At 30.4% G+C, this 17287-nt stretch overlaps 1 protein-coding gene across 1 annotated transcript; it reads left to right on the plus strand.

Annotated features, from left to right (window-relative positions):
- The first annotated feature begins 13121 nt into the window (after nt 1–13121).
- On the plus strand, nt 13122–15690 carry LOC128162829 (multiple epidermal growth factor-like domains protein 10). The gene is made up of 4 exons (XM_052826231.1): nt 13122–13204; nt 13293–13354; nt 13465–13602; nt 15482–15690. The coding sequence occupies exons 1-4, from the start codon at nt 13122–13124 to the stop codon at nt 15688–15690; spliced, it is 492 nt and encodes a 163-aa protein (XP_052682191.1).
- The last annotated feature ends 1597 nt before the right edge of the window (nt 15691–17287 follow it).

Below are 17287 nucleotides of genomic sequence, written 5' to 3' on the forward strand. Positions count from 1 at the left end.
GTCACTCCGATATGCTGTATGACCATATATCTACAATATGGATCATTGTTTAAGTTCCTTGTTTTAGAATTGGTGATATATAAATGAACCATGAAAATCATGCGATTAATAACATCTCCTTTTGTCCATAAAAACCCTACATAGGAAATTGAATAAGCTGATTTTTAATTGATTATTTATTATATCTATGCATATGAAAACAACTTTTTTATCCTGTAGGGTTTGTTTTCAACATCTTTCCATACTAAATAAATGCGATGTTTTGTGTTTAAGTGTGGCATTGAGAATATGTAAATAGTTATCGATCTTGGTGAAGTTAATAATAATACTTTTAGAGTTCATGGGTTTTTGTTTTACTTTATTGCAGCCACTGCACACCGAAGTATTTCCATCTCTGGAGGCAATTGTTGCCTTTTTCAGTGTCATGTATTATTACTTTTTTTTATCATTTTTTTTTATTTAGTTGTATTGATTTTGTTTTGTTTTTTTAACAATGTTTTCATGTGTTGAATCGTATTACTAATATTTATTAGTACGCGTAGTGTAACAAACGTAACAATGTAATTGAGTCTAAAGTATTTTGCTTCGAAATAATATTAAAACATTTGCGATTGGGCAAAAATCTTTATCATGCCTAAAGGTATTCTATCGTCCCCCCGATTGCTACAGAAATGTTTTTTCTTGAAGATTAAAGAAATGAATTCCATCTATAGGTGAAAAGTTCTTTAGAAGTATTGCTTTTAAATACAAATCACACAAAATGTCAAAACAGTCTCTATTCAGTGAAAAGTTTAATGAAATATGCCCCAACCAACACATAACTATAGAGGAAGTATTCTGTTGCGTTTAATTTACATATGTAAAACATTTTTTGAAGACGACGAGATAAGGTTTAATCACAATGTTTACTCTTTCATCATTGATAGTATTACGTTTATAATATATAGAGTAAATGACTGTTCACAGTAAAACCCCTCATTTCTCATTTTATACTGATATCAGCGTTATTCAAAAGAGTGATTTTATTAGATCGCTTGGTGCTCTGTCGTTCAAAGTTGTGAATTTTTTCAGCGATATTTCTTGTTTCTTAGGCTTAATAAATGCAATTGCATAACACATGTTTCAAATTAATTGTTTGGCGAAGTATCATCATTAATTATATCCGACTTAAAGTATTTACACCAAAACAATTCATTTCAGGCAATATTATAGACAAGGAACAAGGATAAATAGCATACATATTGAACATACTAATCAATATGAAAGGTTTATACAAGTTTTTGTTTCATGCGCAATGAAATGTACACGAAGAAATATTCAGCGACAGCTACGAATATAATGACGATTTGCACTGTTTTTGTAATATTGTTTCAAATTTTTGTAGTTGGGTCCTTGCATTTATGTAGCAAGTAAGTCAAAATTATATATTTTTTTCAATTACTGTTTCAAAATATTTGTGTTTAAATTAATCACTCACAACTGTATTTCTCAACTTTGTAGCGTAGATGGAACATTGGGTTGTTGCCAAGGGTACAGGTTGGATCGTGCACAAAATACGTGTATACGTATGTTCTTTTTTATTTCATAAAAGTATGCTAAAGCATCAGGGGTAATCTATTTAATTCCCGAGCGTAAACGTTTTCCAGAGAGCCTTTCACAGTATCTTCAAGAGGAAATTTAATTGAATGTATAATTTATTAACTGTATTTCATGAAACATGTCCACATTATTACAAATTCATTGAACTTTATTATCGTTTACTTAGCATGTGAAAACGGATTTACTGGAATAAACTGTGTCACCAAGTGTCAGTATCCTACGTATGGACAAGACTGTCAGTCTCAGTGTGACTGTAATGCTACAGTTTGTGATTCTGTCAATGGTTGTATTAATGCCTCAGAAAGTAAGATACCATATCAGTATTATCCATTAAGCTCTATTTGAAATGTGATTTCAAATAATAACTATAAAATTGAGGATTTGATACGATTGCCGTATAATAGTAATCCATCCCTGTTTTTCTCCATAATATTTTTTGTACAATGATGATAATTGATTTGCAATTTCTGTAATGTAACAGAGATAAAAATAATTCTGTGTAAGAAAGTATGATTGTGTTGCATAAAAGCGTGTAATTTATGTTGTAGATCATCTTCAGATTCAATCTACAATACACACAAATTACAAGAATGCCACAAAAGAACTTACGATCACTATGAAAGAAAACGTCATTAACGGTGAAAGTAAGTACTATTCTGCACTAGTCAAATATCATTCGATTTTTTAAATATGTCTGTTTTGTGCCTATTTTAAACGGCAGAGTATAACTGCTGAACGAGAACACGTGCATGTTACAGATCTAGAAAGACACACATTCCCTGGCTACATCAACTTGTATAAGAAAGCGCTACGAAATTTCATGACATTTTTTCAATATCACTCCTCGGGGTAGAATTATTCTATATATATATATATATATATATATATATATATATATATATATATATATATATATATATATATATATATACTTTGATTATAATAATTAAAGTTTATGTGTGTCTTACATTCATAAAATGTACAGTATATGATCAACTATAACAATGTATCATTTAAATACTAATGATAATTTTACAGTGAAATTTTTTAATCTACTTTGTAACAATAAATAATTAGATGAGAACAAAGAGAGGCTGGTTTCTATTCCCCATATACTAGATGTAACAAATTGAATATAAAATGCAATAATGTTGAAGAGTTTCTTATTGTATTCGCATAAGATACAGTGGTAACAACGTTATTGTTGACAAGCCAATCGTGTTAAATCGTTCGTGTAACGTGGGTGATCGTTCGTGTAACGTGCGGGATCGTGCGTGTATCAGGAAAATTGGTTTGCGTTTTTTACCGTGCGTGTTCGTGCGTGATCGTGCGGTTTTTTCGTTTTGTAACTTTTTTTACGGAATGCCAGGATTTATTCTTAAAACAAAGACAAGTAGTATTTGTAAAACAATGTGAATTTAAAACTTTTTATTATATAAGAACATTGACAGTTGTTAACATTCATTCTCTCTTTCGTCCTTAAATACATTTTATTATTTCTATAGCTCATTCAATCCTTTGTTCGGTCGAGTTAGTTTTGCTTAATTTTACAATCAGCATATATCAAACATCAATTGTGTCTTGACAAATAATTTCAATCATATTAGCAAAAGCGACACGTTGAATGAAAGCGGCTAAGCTTACCCATTCCCCGTTTTAAAGTAAACGATTATTCCCAACGTTTTTCTTTCAAATGAGAATACGATACGCATTATTATCTAGTAGATTGTATACACATTTGTTTGAAATAAAATTTATTTAGACGCTTTAAAATTTAGAATAAATAGAAATAAATCAATTATTTACTGTACATTATGAAAATATTGGATGTGAAAAATCGAAATTCTATGGAACAAGGTAACAAATTTACCTGTATCACGCATAATTAAATCGTACGTAAGAGAATTAAATTACATAAACAGTCAACTCGTATGTAATAATTTCGTGTATTTTATGCATTATCTTCATTTCAATTACACGTAATTTTCTTTAACTTATGATTGAAGTTAATATTTGTTATGGAGACAAAATATTAATTTGTGTGTGAATCCTTTATATTTATGTATGGATGTGTAAAAGTGTTAACTCGTAAAATACAAAACAGTGCATGACTAAAGTACATGCCGCTTTTCAATAACACACAAACATATAGCAATACAAATTAAAGAAATACGTTTCCTTAATTCTAATCTTAAAAATTAATTTTGATTTTGCGTGTTTAATGGTGTAGAATCGTTCGGTTGCGTGTTTTATCGTTTTTGTTCGTGTATCGTGAAGATTCAGTAAGTTAGTGATCGTCCGTGTATCGTGCGTGATCGTTCGTGTATCGTGCGTGATCGTTCGTGTATCAGAATAGTGCGTGTCGTTTGTCAACAATAACGTTGCTACCACTGTACCATAACATCAAGTATCATTATATCAAAACATTCCTTTTATAGAATTGTTTGTATTGTATATTTAATGTTATACTTCATATATGACATCGGTACAGGATTGTACATTCATTTGTGATTTGTTTAGTAGTTATATACTACATTCACATATTCATATTTCTGTATACGTAAGTGACTTTAAAAATATTAACAATGAGACCAGACGTTTTCTGTGTGAAATTATCCATAAAATGCTTAAATACTTTTATAAAATCCCTTTTAGGTATGCATTGCAAATCTTGACTTTACAAATTAAAATAACCATGCCGACTGTTGATATTTATGGTTTTGTTTTATTTGTGGTATTTTTCAGGTACTTCCAATGTTACAGACAACACACCAAAAATATACACTTCTTCCTGCTATAATAAGGAAACGGAATCTAGTAGAGTTCACAGTTTAATGTTTGCAGTAATTGGACTTACATCAGTGTCTTTTATCATCTATATGGTGTATATTTACACACGAGTGCTAGGAAAGCGTAAAACAATACTAGCTCATTCTTAGGATGAAAGTCTCTCATTCAGTCAACTGAATGCTCAATTAATGTTTGTGAAGTTTATTAAATGGCAAAGTTATGCTATTCAATCACATTTTATTTACCTTTTAGACAGCTTGCAGTTGTTTTATTCTTTGTGAGTTTTGCGTAATACGTTTCTAAATGGGCCTACTAAAAAGAAATTAACGTGTGAACATGAATTTAGATTTTTGTAATATGATATCATTTTTGAAATACGATACAAGTTTATTCCGAGAAAATGTATTATTTCCAGAACAACTTCCGTGCATACATATAATGCTGTTCAGTCACCAATATAAGTTGTAGACCAATTTTAGCGGATTTTGTTTGGAGTTTATCCCTATAATTAATTGATCATTGAAACGTTATGTTTAATAACGTATTGTATCAAGAGAATTATTGGCAAGAAGATTTCGTATCTTTTAAACTTTGATTTTATCTAAATTTCTTAAAATTGACGAATATCAGTGTAACCACGGTGCTCAGTCCAAACTTGACATAATCTCAAATATCTTAGATTTCTTTCTGTTTTCCGAAAATGTCGCCGTTATAAATTGTTCGTGCTCTTACCTGGACTGTATGACTGTGTCTGATTGCGAAATGGCACTTTTGCGATTTTACGTGTCGCTAAATTGGTTGAAAATGAAACTGATAAACATGTTTTGACACAAAAAAGGTGTTGTGCTCACAAGAGATCCTTTTTAGAAGCATATATCATGGTATTATAAATATGTTTGTAAGGTTACCTTCCTTTGATTTGCTTTAATAGTTCTTAAGGATGACGTTTACTCAGAATGAAAAAAAATTCCACTGATGATAATGAAAAACCAACTATTGTGTGTTATAGACCTTTTATTGTAGTGTTATTTTTCATTTTCAAAAAAGTAGGTCAATGACCTACTTTTTGAGTTAATGGCCATTGTATATTTTTGGAAAATTAAAGGAAAATCACTTAAAATTTTACACTATGATTGAGATTTTCTTAATTGTGAAAATAATACGAATTGCTCAACACATTTGAAAATGAAATACAATTTATGAATGGCAGTGACACTAAATACATACAAAGCATTAAGTTTTCCTTCACAATTCTTATAAATATTCCAGTCCGAATTTCCTCTATCACTTTTCAAATTCCTACCCGTTTTTGATCCAATTTTACAAAATATTGAATGATGATAATACAAAAACATTTATAGTATTAAACTACTTATATTGATCTTATTCTGTTGGCATATAATTTATATGAGGTCAATGATCAAAATTTTGAGATATGGTGTCTTTTCTCGTTTTTTAGCATATTTCAATATTTTTTAAATTCATGCCATACGGTTATTATAATGAATAAATGTGGTAAAACTACCAGAAAATATGCAAAATTATATAGGCTAAAATATAAAATCTTAACTTTTAATATTAGAGTACTTCCAAGAATGTTTTAGCAAAAAACAAAATCTGCAAAATTTAGTCCGAATTTCCTCTGTTTGGCTAAAAGTCTATTTTTGTTTTGGCATAATTCCATAATATAGTAGAAATATCGAATGTTATGTCAATAATAATTCATTTCATAGATACTTTTTGTGTTTAGAACAAATTTTACTCACGACATTGAACTTTATAACAATCCGAATTCGAGAACTCAAACCCTGAGTAAACAACACCCTTAAACCAATATACCAAATCATTTTCTGTTAACAGATTAAGTAGAGTATGAACTTTTCGTCATTTGTTATTTGATTTATTTTAATCATCTATTGGATCAATATCTCTATACATGTCTGTACACTTGTACTTGTACACTTCTTTTTCTTATTAAAATTAAATTTTCATTTTAAAAAATTGAAGTAATCAATATAAATATGTGTACATGTATATACAGTTTTAAAGCTAGAAATTTATATTGTAGGCAATAAAGGGTAGCGCATGATGGAGGGGGGGGGGGGGATTTGATTCGTGCTCATTGAACATGTTATGCATCGGTTTGATATTTCTTTTATTTTGATTGTGTATTACATGTACATTTAACTAATATCAAAAATCTTGTTTAGATCATCTTACGATTAAAATGCTTAACTGCATGTAGATTGTTATACATTCTCGTTTTTTTCTTTTCTCAAGCTAAAGCAAAACAAAAATTGAATATCATTGTTTTTTAAAACAAAATGGTAGTTTACGCAAAATACATTGCAATAAATATAATTTGCATCCTCAATCAAACTAAAATTCAAACAAACTAATCTCCCACATCACAAATATATGCCATTTTAGTGTATTTGCCACTCATTTGAAAACGCACAGAAAAACAGGAAGTATCGGTATGTTCCAAGATATTTTTGAAAAAATTAGAATAAGATTAAACTTCCGATTTTTATATCTGCAATACCGGTATGCAATTAACAATCTGTGGCTTAGTAATGATAATAAAAGTATAAAACATACCAAACAGATTGCTCAATAAAAAAAAGTTGAACAAATGGTAAATCAATATTAAGTTTTAACCGTTTCCAAAAAAAGTATCAGTTATTGACATGCTATGCTGTTGTATTTTATATCTTATAACATGGCCAAGTCAAATACATATATCATAATAAATCGATCATATATTACAAATCTTGATTTTAACAAATACAGTGAAGTAGGTATACTTTAATCACACGACATACATATCGACATAACTTTCACTATTACTATTAGAAGTATTCAAAATTCTCTTTTGATCAACTTGTTTTTTATTCTATGCTACAAAAAACGTTATTGTTAGTTTGTTTTATAGTATCTTTAGTGATACATTGCAACTCAATGTGAGACACTTTAATGTCATTTGTTCGGGGCATCTGTAAAATTATACTTTTACATAGAAAAGAGCACTTGTAAATCGTATTAAATAGCCATAAAAGTCATTTAATACAGGTAACTCTGATACTCATTAAAAAGAAACGTTGTCAGAGACCGGAGTATGATTTCTAAAAAGAAAGAAAATCAATTCCACAATTTTGAAAAGTAGTTCACTCTTGTACATACACTGTACATGTATATCAAAATTTAGATGCAAACGAAAATATAGTCGTTTTGAATTGAATCTGTGATTTGATGAACAAGCTTGAATTAATATATATTTTAGGGTGAATAGAATAAAATATTCATGTTGACTATATCCTAAATTGTTAATAAATTTTTGTAACACACAGTCTCTCATTTATAGCTCAATTTATGTTTGTATATGAGGGTAAATCCTGCTACATGTGCCATGGGTTAGGATTAGGGTTAGGGTGAGACAGACCTTGCACAAAACAGATGTTAATGTACGTTGTAATTGTTGTTTTTTTTATGAATTACATATGTACGTACATGTGCAATATCAAGGGTTTCCTGAGGTTTGCATCATCAGGTTATTGCATATCTTTATGGGTTGGACATTCATGGATGTCCAAACGATTAGACTTATGTTATCATTATATTTTATGCCAGGTGATGTAATGGAATAAAAATGTGTAACTCTCGTGTTACATGTACGTACATTAGTCATGTCAATCTTTCCTTCCTCTATCTATCTCCTCTCTCTTTTCATCTTCTTCTTCTTCTTCTTCTTCTTCTTCTTCTTCTTCTTCTTCTTCTTCTCACATAAAAGTAACAGTGGTTGCGTTAGAAAATTTTACTGATCAGGATTTTTACAAGCATGTAAATGGCAGTCAAAAATATGTCAGCAAAATATCATACTTTTCAGACAGTGTTATTGATATCATCAATATAAGTACAGGATGCATTGGGTGAAAACAATGTTTTATTTCCTCTTTATTACAATTTTAATTAAAACTTTCAATTCCCCATATCGTTGTCATTTTATTTAATATTTAGAGGGGAATTCGTTGTATGTTAATACGACTAGATAATTTAAACAGATTTTTTAGAGTCTCGGGATCAGAAAATATAACAGGAAAAATGAAAATAATCAATGTTGTAGTTATGTTGCATTGTGTGTTCATGTATGAGTATGCATGCCTGGACCTGTGTAACGGGTAAGTTAATTTGTACATTGTGATACTAACGCAACGTCTTTTAATTTTTCAATTAAGTTTTACAAATGTTGATTCTATTAATAGAGAAATGTACGAATATTGTAGAATAAATGGAACAGTGTGTTGTCCTGGATACAAGTGGGACCAGGATCAAGCAATGTGTACACGTATGTTACTCTACCATTAATACAGATTAATACCAATATATAAAACATTATTAAATGAAATTGTTTTATAGTTACTTCTATCTTATACCATGTTACTAAGGTTGTAACATAGGATATGTTGGAATAAACTGTGCCACAAGATGTCCTTTCCCTTATTATGGATTGGACTGCCAGTCAAAATGTAATTGTTTGGAGAAAAACTGTGATAATGTCTACGGATGTAGACATTCAACAAAAGGTAGATGTGTATGTTTTATGTATGACTGATTGTACCAATCCAAATATATGTTAATTTATCTTCTGACTAGGATTTTATAAACATACATAATTTCAAAATGTTACATTTCTAGGAAACATGCAATGAATGGAAACCAATAACGTTCAATTTTTTTTCGATTTAGAGGTTTTGAAATCAAGATCATAATACATGTACCAAACAAGGTGTGTGTTTCTGTGCCAATTTTGGACTGGTTAATGAAAAAAAGGACAAAAACACATTTTATAATCTTTTCATAAATATTATATGGACAATTTCATAACACAGACATGATTATTTTATTCAATACACCAATACATTGTTATCTATATCTTTCTTACTGTTTTCATTTTTTCCCCTAGAACATCCACCTTCTTCGTCTAGATACAGGGAGTTCAACTTCATAGCTATCATAACAACACAATATTCCAATAACAATCATAAAAGTAAATTGAAATCCCTCTAACATCTAATGTAATCTTTATCTTGTATTGATATTGTTTTCTTCATATTTTGTTATTATTTTAGACGAAAGGGTTGGACTAACGTCTTAATAACAAAACAAACCTTTATTATAATATCAAAATCTTAATTGCAATCATAAAACGTATTTAGATAAACAAACATATGTTCGATAAAATTAACACTTACTGATTAATAGTTTGTTTTTTTTATTTGCAAAATTTGAAATAATCAAAGTACTGAAAGTACTGGAAAGCGCTAAGCCGGGAAGAGATTGTTAAATCATAGACAGTCTCTTCTGCGGTATATTTTAGGGTATATCATTAAATTTAACTTAGTCTGTAGCTCATATCTTATCATACGTAAAAAGTAGTGTGTTTCAACAAGTTTAATTAAAGGATGTTGTCACGGACGCCGATTCAAATGTCACAACAGTATTTCACCGTAGGTCACGTCAAAACAGGGCTGAAGGAAAATAATTTCCTATTTTTCCTCCGAATTTGGGCCGTTTCCACCTGCAACAAGGGATAACCTTTTATGTAATAAAAAGCATGTGTAAGGTGTCTGACTATCCAAGTTTTTTTTATTATGCAAGATCATTTGAATTTTTTTATGCTTGTTTTTTTTTTGATGAGGATAGATGAAAAGTTCTTGACTGGTTTTGTGCTTTTCAAACACACGTGTAACTTCGACGTAACAAACTCTCACGCCTTGATGGGTGCACATGTGTTTTTGCTAAGTTATTCCAATTATTGCTTAACACCAATACACAACCAAATGCATATAACACCCATTTTTTCCCAAAAAAATATTTTAATTGGAAATAAATCATCATCATAAATGTGATATCTTTTGGAGCACCCATATCCGATAAATAATAATAATATTCATTAAAAGAATTTATTCCCAATTTTATATTGATAGAATTGATAGAAAAAATGTATCTGCATGCAAGATAACTTGAAGATAAGTTTCCCCTACTGCATAGTTATGAGTTCTCCCGAGTACGACTTCTCCAGGGTACGACTTCTCTAGCATCCGCCAGTAGGTGGCGGTATTTCGGAAATGCGAAATCGAAAGTGGAAGTAGGATCAGAAATCTGGCGACAAAAAAGCGCTGCAGCTATGCTTAGCGCTTTAAAAAGGATAAAAAAAAAAAGCACAGGAAAATAATCTCAATATGTGTACAAGTTATACTTGAACAGATGTATATATAAACGTCTGATTTCACAGATTAAAAAAAAAACAAGCATATTGTAAAAAAAAAGTTCTTTTTGAAAAAAAAAGAGTCCGGACGTAGCAGGTATGTTAACTTCTGTTCCCTTTATCTAGTAAGTATTTCTTATCAAAATATTCAACGACAATCAGAATTTTGTGTTTCGCATAAGATACTATTACATAATTTTGGCCCATACTTTAGCATATTGTTAAACATGTTTTCTTGATTTGTATAACATTAAATGTTTAACATCAAATATACTGATGTAAAATTTATTTTACAGAGAGTTTCAACGTAACCGTAGTTAAAGGCGGTGCAAAAGATTTACAGATGGATCTCAAAACCACGGAGACAGCACCTTATGAAGCAAATAGTTTAATTTATCCAATAGTCGGACTTTCCGTGACAGCTGTTATAATAACTGTAATATACATATACACATGGAGAGTAGAGAAGCGTAGATTACCCACTTACTCAGTTTAATTTATGCAATGAAATTAAAGTTTGTACATGTATTGTGTTATAAATCCATTTATTTTTATGATGATGATTGACGCTAAAATTAGCTTATTGATCTTTCAGGCATAACTTTAAAATAAAGCATAATTCCAGTATTTTATTAATTTGAATTTCTATAATTAATTGTTTCTATATTGTGTTTTCTGTTGCAATTGAATCACAAACCAAGGAGATGTTTTATCAAGAACGTAAATATTAGTAATTCTCACACGACCTATTGTAGCGGAACAGTTACGCAATCAGTTTAATAGTAATAGAAATATCTTCCTTTAGCTACATATAGTACCAATATTTCCACAGAAGCGCGTGGTAGATAAAATTGCTATCATAAATCCATCCCATATCTTATATTGTTTTCCCTTGGACTGAAATGTCTCACCTTCATTGGTTTACACATAGCACTTGATTGCCTCATATATCTCTTTATTTGTTCGGTGAGAAATAATATTAGGCAATATGGCCGTCATTGGCCGACGCTTCGGTTACTCATTTTGACATTTCATAGAATTTAATACATAAACCGCCTGCCGTAAGTTCTTAAAGTGTTTGGAGTAGTTGCCCTTTGAAATTCTAAAAAAATTAGAGTAGTTGCCCTAAGAATATTGACGTCACATTGTTTTGTCTGGAGCAGAACTTTGCTCAAAATTTGCTCAAATCGCTGCAAAGGAAAGGGAGAAAATATTTAAAATCGAATAGCAACAAACCATTGTAAGTAAACATGGGTGAAGCAAAGCAATTTAAAGAGTATTTGAAAAGTGAAATTGAAAATGTTGAAGAGTTTAAATGAGTAAGATTGAACGAGATATTAAGCATCTTGTGAATGGCTTTGCGAAGATTATCGCTATTTGTGAATAAATATGTCGCTTGATAGTCCTTTGGAAAACAAAACATTTATAAGGTTAGTTACTGACTCACTACGGAAATATTTCCGTAGTGAGCCAGTAACTAACCTAATAAGTAATAGTCAAAACCCTTATATACGTTTCATTTGTGAGGTCGTAAGTCTATAAAAGATTTATAGTACATTATACATGTACCAATTTTTGTACCATATTGTAATTAAGATATTATTAGGTCATGAGTATTTACAAAACCAATTTTCAGATTTCAGAACTAATTACGGAATGTAGTCAAATAATTTAGATATTAATAAAAATTAATCGATATAAATTGATAAGTATAATGCATGTATTTGTTAACATATTGAAAACAATTTAAAACATTTTAAAATAATGGATTGATTGATACATATCATGTGCAAAGATTGATGCATGTCACTATCAACAATTCTTTACGTCAATATCCCGTTTTAAATACCAAGCCATATATTGACCATTTATCCGACTAAATCACTACCGTGCCAAGAAAAACTAGCAGAAGAAGAGACTTCTAAATACCTATATACAAATCTAATGAACATTAAACATTTCTTCTTTCTAAGGTTAAGGCAGATGTTCGTGTATTTGTCGACATTGAAAATAGTAGATGGAATTTGGTTTTCGACTTTTTTAATACCTTAAACACAAATGTTCACAAGACTATAGACAACAGGCAAATTCATCAATTATATTTAAAACAATGCACGTTTTATGCTTATGTAGGTCATACTGTACTTACTTTTTTTGGGTAGTAAGAAGGGAATTATATTTTTTACTATTACATAATCTTGATTAAGCGAATCCTTAGTTCTTTTATAAATTGCAATTATCACGTTTGCTATCTATGAAATCTGGTGTAAATTATTATGATGTTGATATATTATAATCATTATCAATGAATACATCTATTTAACTGAATTCTCATTTCCTTATTTTAATAATAACAAAGTCATTTTTTTTAAATTGTATACAAGGAAACGGACACATTAAATCAAATAATTAAACCAATGCCTCAAGGAACTCAATCTTTTTGAAACCACAAGAAAAAGTTAAAATGGAAACTTTATTGACGTTGTGCATTGCAACAGTGACAGTTCTGGGACTTTTTGGAAAGAAATCGAAAAACAACTGTGATAGGTAGAAGTTATTAATTAAAACAAAAAATTCACGAAAACATTTATAATATGTATATTTGTATATAATGTTGACTGTGTCATTATTGTAGCATAAATGGAAGCAGATGTTGCTCTGGGTACATGTGGGATTCCTTGAAAGGACAGTGCATAAGTAAGTGCCAATGCAATATTCATGTGATAATAATAAGTATCTTTAGTTATATATTACCATTTTATTCTATTCAAACACACACTTAATGAACTTCTCGGTTTTTTCTTCAGTTTGTAAAGAAGGATATACAGGAATACACTGTTCAATTGCATGTCCTTTACCTTCATATGGACTGAACTGTCAGTCGACATGTAGTTGTACTGATGAAGACTGTAATTATGTCACCGGATGTAAATATCATGCTGGAGGTATCTATTAAAATGTTTTCATTGACAATCTTTTCATCTCATTTGGTAATGTTTTCTTCCCAGAACAAATTTCTCTTTGTTCAATATCTTCAAAATGTTATTAACCTAATTATTGTTAGTGTACATTAACCTCGGCTCATTTGCTTAAAAAACAAACATATCATATTTTGACAATTTGAGTATGATATCATCATGATTATTTTGCACAGTCCGTGGTTGTTTTAGGTTGGTGTAGGCTTTGACCAATCAATAAACAGGACGAGTAGATTTTAGATCTATCAAGGTTTTACCTTTTTTTCATTACTATGAATTACAATAAGTTTCCGTAAGAAATAGAAGGGATCACACTTGGACTTTAACAGCAGTTTGCTACTTATATCATACTTGCATTTGGGGTGAAAATATACCAAAACGTTGATGAATGGGGTTACATTTTATGATGTATGGGACCTTCATACATCAATGCTGTAAAATTGTTCCCAATCGTTAAAAGCCGAAGCCAACATTTCTGTCTAAAAGTCCAACAAATGTTATCTTCGTACCCAGTTAATAATTGTAAAAAAGGATGGATATCGCTATTGATGTTACAACCCGTATTGTACTATGTAACTTTTCAGAACACTATCAGAGAGAGAGAGAGAGAGAGAGAGAGAGAGAGAGAGAGAGAGAGAGAGAGAGAGAGAGAGAGAGAAGAGAGAGAGAGAGAGAGTTTGTGTGTTACGAAAAAAATGAAGTCATTAAACATTTATTAAGAGCGTGAAATTAAACTAAAGGACTATGTGGGGTAAGGTCAAATATATGCCCCCAATTTTAACCAATATCTAAATAGTATCGTTTTAAGATCAAATCGTCATAAATAATTGTACAGTGGACGCCTATCTTTAATCTTGATTTAGTCATCATTGCTCATTCGCTGTTTTTCTATGACGTCACCCAAATGACCTAATTCCCGCAAATTTTCAAACAAATGAAAATTTTCTCATTTTTGCTTTATATTTTGCATTCAGATATATAGAGCGCAGATCTGCTCAAGTACGATTTTAACATATGTTTATCTCCAGATAAATATACACATTATGCTAAAAACCGGTACTTGAGCAAGCCTGCGCTCGATGTTTCCAAGTCGGAAAACCATCGGAAAACACCCACTTTTTGCTACAAAACATCAATTTATCAAAATAAGGCAATCTTCATGACGTCATTTCTACATTATGACGTCAGTGTTGTGATAACCTTTTACACCCTTATTTTCAATATGATTTCAACTATCTTCCACCTTGTTTTTAAAGCTCGTTATGAAACTTTAATATTGGGGGGCAAAAAATGCATGATACCGCACATAGTCCTTTGTAATTTAAATAATGACTCTACTATAAAATACGTAAACGTACTAGACACTCAATCTGAAATAAAGATTACAAAGAATATTTTCGTAAAATTCCACGCATTATTCGATGTGAAATAAATCACGTACACAAAGAAATTAGCAGAAATGTTAGAAGAAAATATTCAATTTTTACAATACATTTTCATCATGTATGAAATCATGTTTTATTGATCGCAAATAATATACAGGTACCAGTTTTGATAGTTAATGTAAAATACACTTTAACTTCTTACATTTTTATATTTACGATTGAAAGGAAAAAGAGATCATCATTTTGCAAAGTTTTGTAAGTTAACTTAACAATACAATTGTCTAAAACAACACATGCTGCTTTTCTTTAATTCCAAACACTTTGACAAATAAAGTATGAAAGAGACGCAAATAATGTGATGTAATGCTGGATTGTAATATATTGAACCAGTCATGTTCTTTATAAAACAATGTCTATAATGATAACAAAACCTAAATAAAATTTTCCTTTCATTTTTGTAGATTTGTTAAATCATACAACAGACAAATCATCAAGATTCAACAAATCAGTCTCCAATATTCCAAACATTACTCCAAAACGTGAACCATCTGCCAACAATCGTTTCTTTTTATTTTCAATTATTGTAGTTATTGCAGTGCTAATCATCATATTTGTTATTTTCCTTTACACTCAGCTATTTGAAAAGCGACGAGTTGTCGCTAATTTGTGAACAACTATAATATTTGTATCTTTATAGTCAAGCTATTCCGTAATTTTAACTTACTTAACTTCAATAACGTCCTACCCAGGGACGAGGGAGGAGAGATAATCGAGAAAAAATGGCACGTAGACTTGTAAATGACCATCAACCATGGATTATATTACTGTGGAATCGTTAGAATTCATGGTGGCTCGGTTTTTGTTGTATTTGTGAATAGCCCTACTCAACGAACTTACATCTCCGAGGAAAACAAACTTTAAAAGAGTTTTTAGTTATCTTAATGAAACCAAAAACCAATGCATCCACCAAATAACATCGGATTCCTAAGGAATAACAAAAGAATCCACATTCCACGAATTTATCTCTCTCAAACTACAAGGATACCACAGTCACTTGTTATGGATATAAAATCCCAAATTGGATATTAATTGAAAAGTGAAATTACATGCAATATTTTTTTTAGTTTTGCAAGAGAAGTCAATTCTGTCTATGATTAAATGCAATGTCACAACTTTAAGAAAATAAGTCTTGTTGTTGTAGCTCACTATCCGTAAATTGATACCTAAATATAGGTATATAGCTATATATGTATATTTTAAACTTCTTGGTGATCAATTTGACAAACTTTTGGATTAAAAAAAACTAACCAATTGTCGACGCATTTGATTCGAGTTTATGCATATTTATTCTGGAAATAAGAAGATCAAAAATTTTATTTGTTTGCATTTATATTTCATAAAGGGTATAACATGTATAATACCGATCAGACCCAATCTAACACCAGAGTAAACCCCAACTAAACCCCGGGTTTACTTTTAGGGTTTACTTTGGGTTTACTCTGGGTTTATTTTTTGAAAATTTGGGTCCACTCAGGGTTTACTTTGGGTTTAGTCGGGGTTTACTTTGGGTTTACTAGGATATTGCTTTTGAGGTCAACTGTACGCACTTAAGTGTGAAGCAGACCCGTCTTTTATGTAATCATCCTACTACCTGTAGTTTCTGCCCCTTGTATACTCCGAATACACAGTTAGCGTCTATTTAAGGGGTATACTTCTGACTGGGTGTACTCTCTGTTTCCACTCTGGGTTTACTTTGGGTTTACATTGGGTCCACTCTAGTAAACGCGGAGTAAACCCAGAAAGTAAACCCAGGGTTTACTTTCTGTTAAGTTGGGTCTGATCGGTACTGTATATCCACAACAGATAATTATATCCAATTTAAGAGATTGGTCGTAACCTTTTGATAACTTTATAATTTTTATCAATCAAATACATGTCTTTCTTTATCGCCTCTATCGAGGATAACATACAAGAACATGTATACGCTAACTCTATAAAAATTAGCACTTTTTAAAGATATGAAATATATGAAGGAAAACTATTCAGATTATATTTTTTTGGTCTTTTATTACATATATAGTATGCATTGTGTCTATGAATGTTACAAATCAAGTCTTATATTGTGTAATGCACTTGCCTTCAGAAATATCATTGCCTACACAACAAGAATTACCAAAAGAATATTGTCAGTGAAGTAAGTCTTCTTATACAAGATATAGTAAAGTTATGGAATAAAGGACAGCATGCATATTTTTCACACTTGTAAG

The sequence above is a fragment of the Crassostrea angulata genome, chromosome 9 (assembly GCF_025612915.1).
Source record: "Crassostrea angulata isolate pt1a10 chromosome 9, ASM2561291v2, whole genome shotgun sequence".
Lineage (NCBI taxonomy): Eukaryota > Metazoa > Mollusca > Bivalvia > Ostreida > Ostreidae > Magallana > Magallana angulata.

Bases quoted from the DNA above. Each gene is read 5' to 3' on its own strand.
- LOC128162829 (XM_052826231.1), top strand. From the start codon at position 13,122: ATGGAAACTTTATTGACGTTGTGCATTGCAACAGTGACAGTTCTGGGA. The intron at 13,205-13,292 runs GTAGAAGTTATT...TCATTATTGTAG, and splicing joins TCGAAAAACAACTGTGATAG to CATAAATGGAAGCAGATGTT. The intron at 13,355-13,464 runs GTAAGTGCCAAT...TTTTTTCTTCAG, and splicing joins CTTGAAAGGACAGTGCATAA to TTTGTAAAGAAGGATATACA.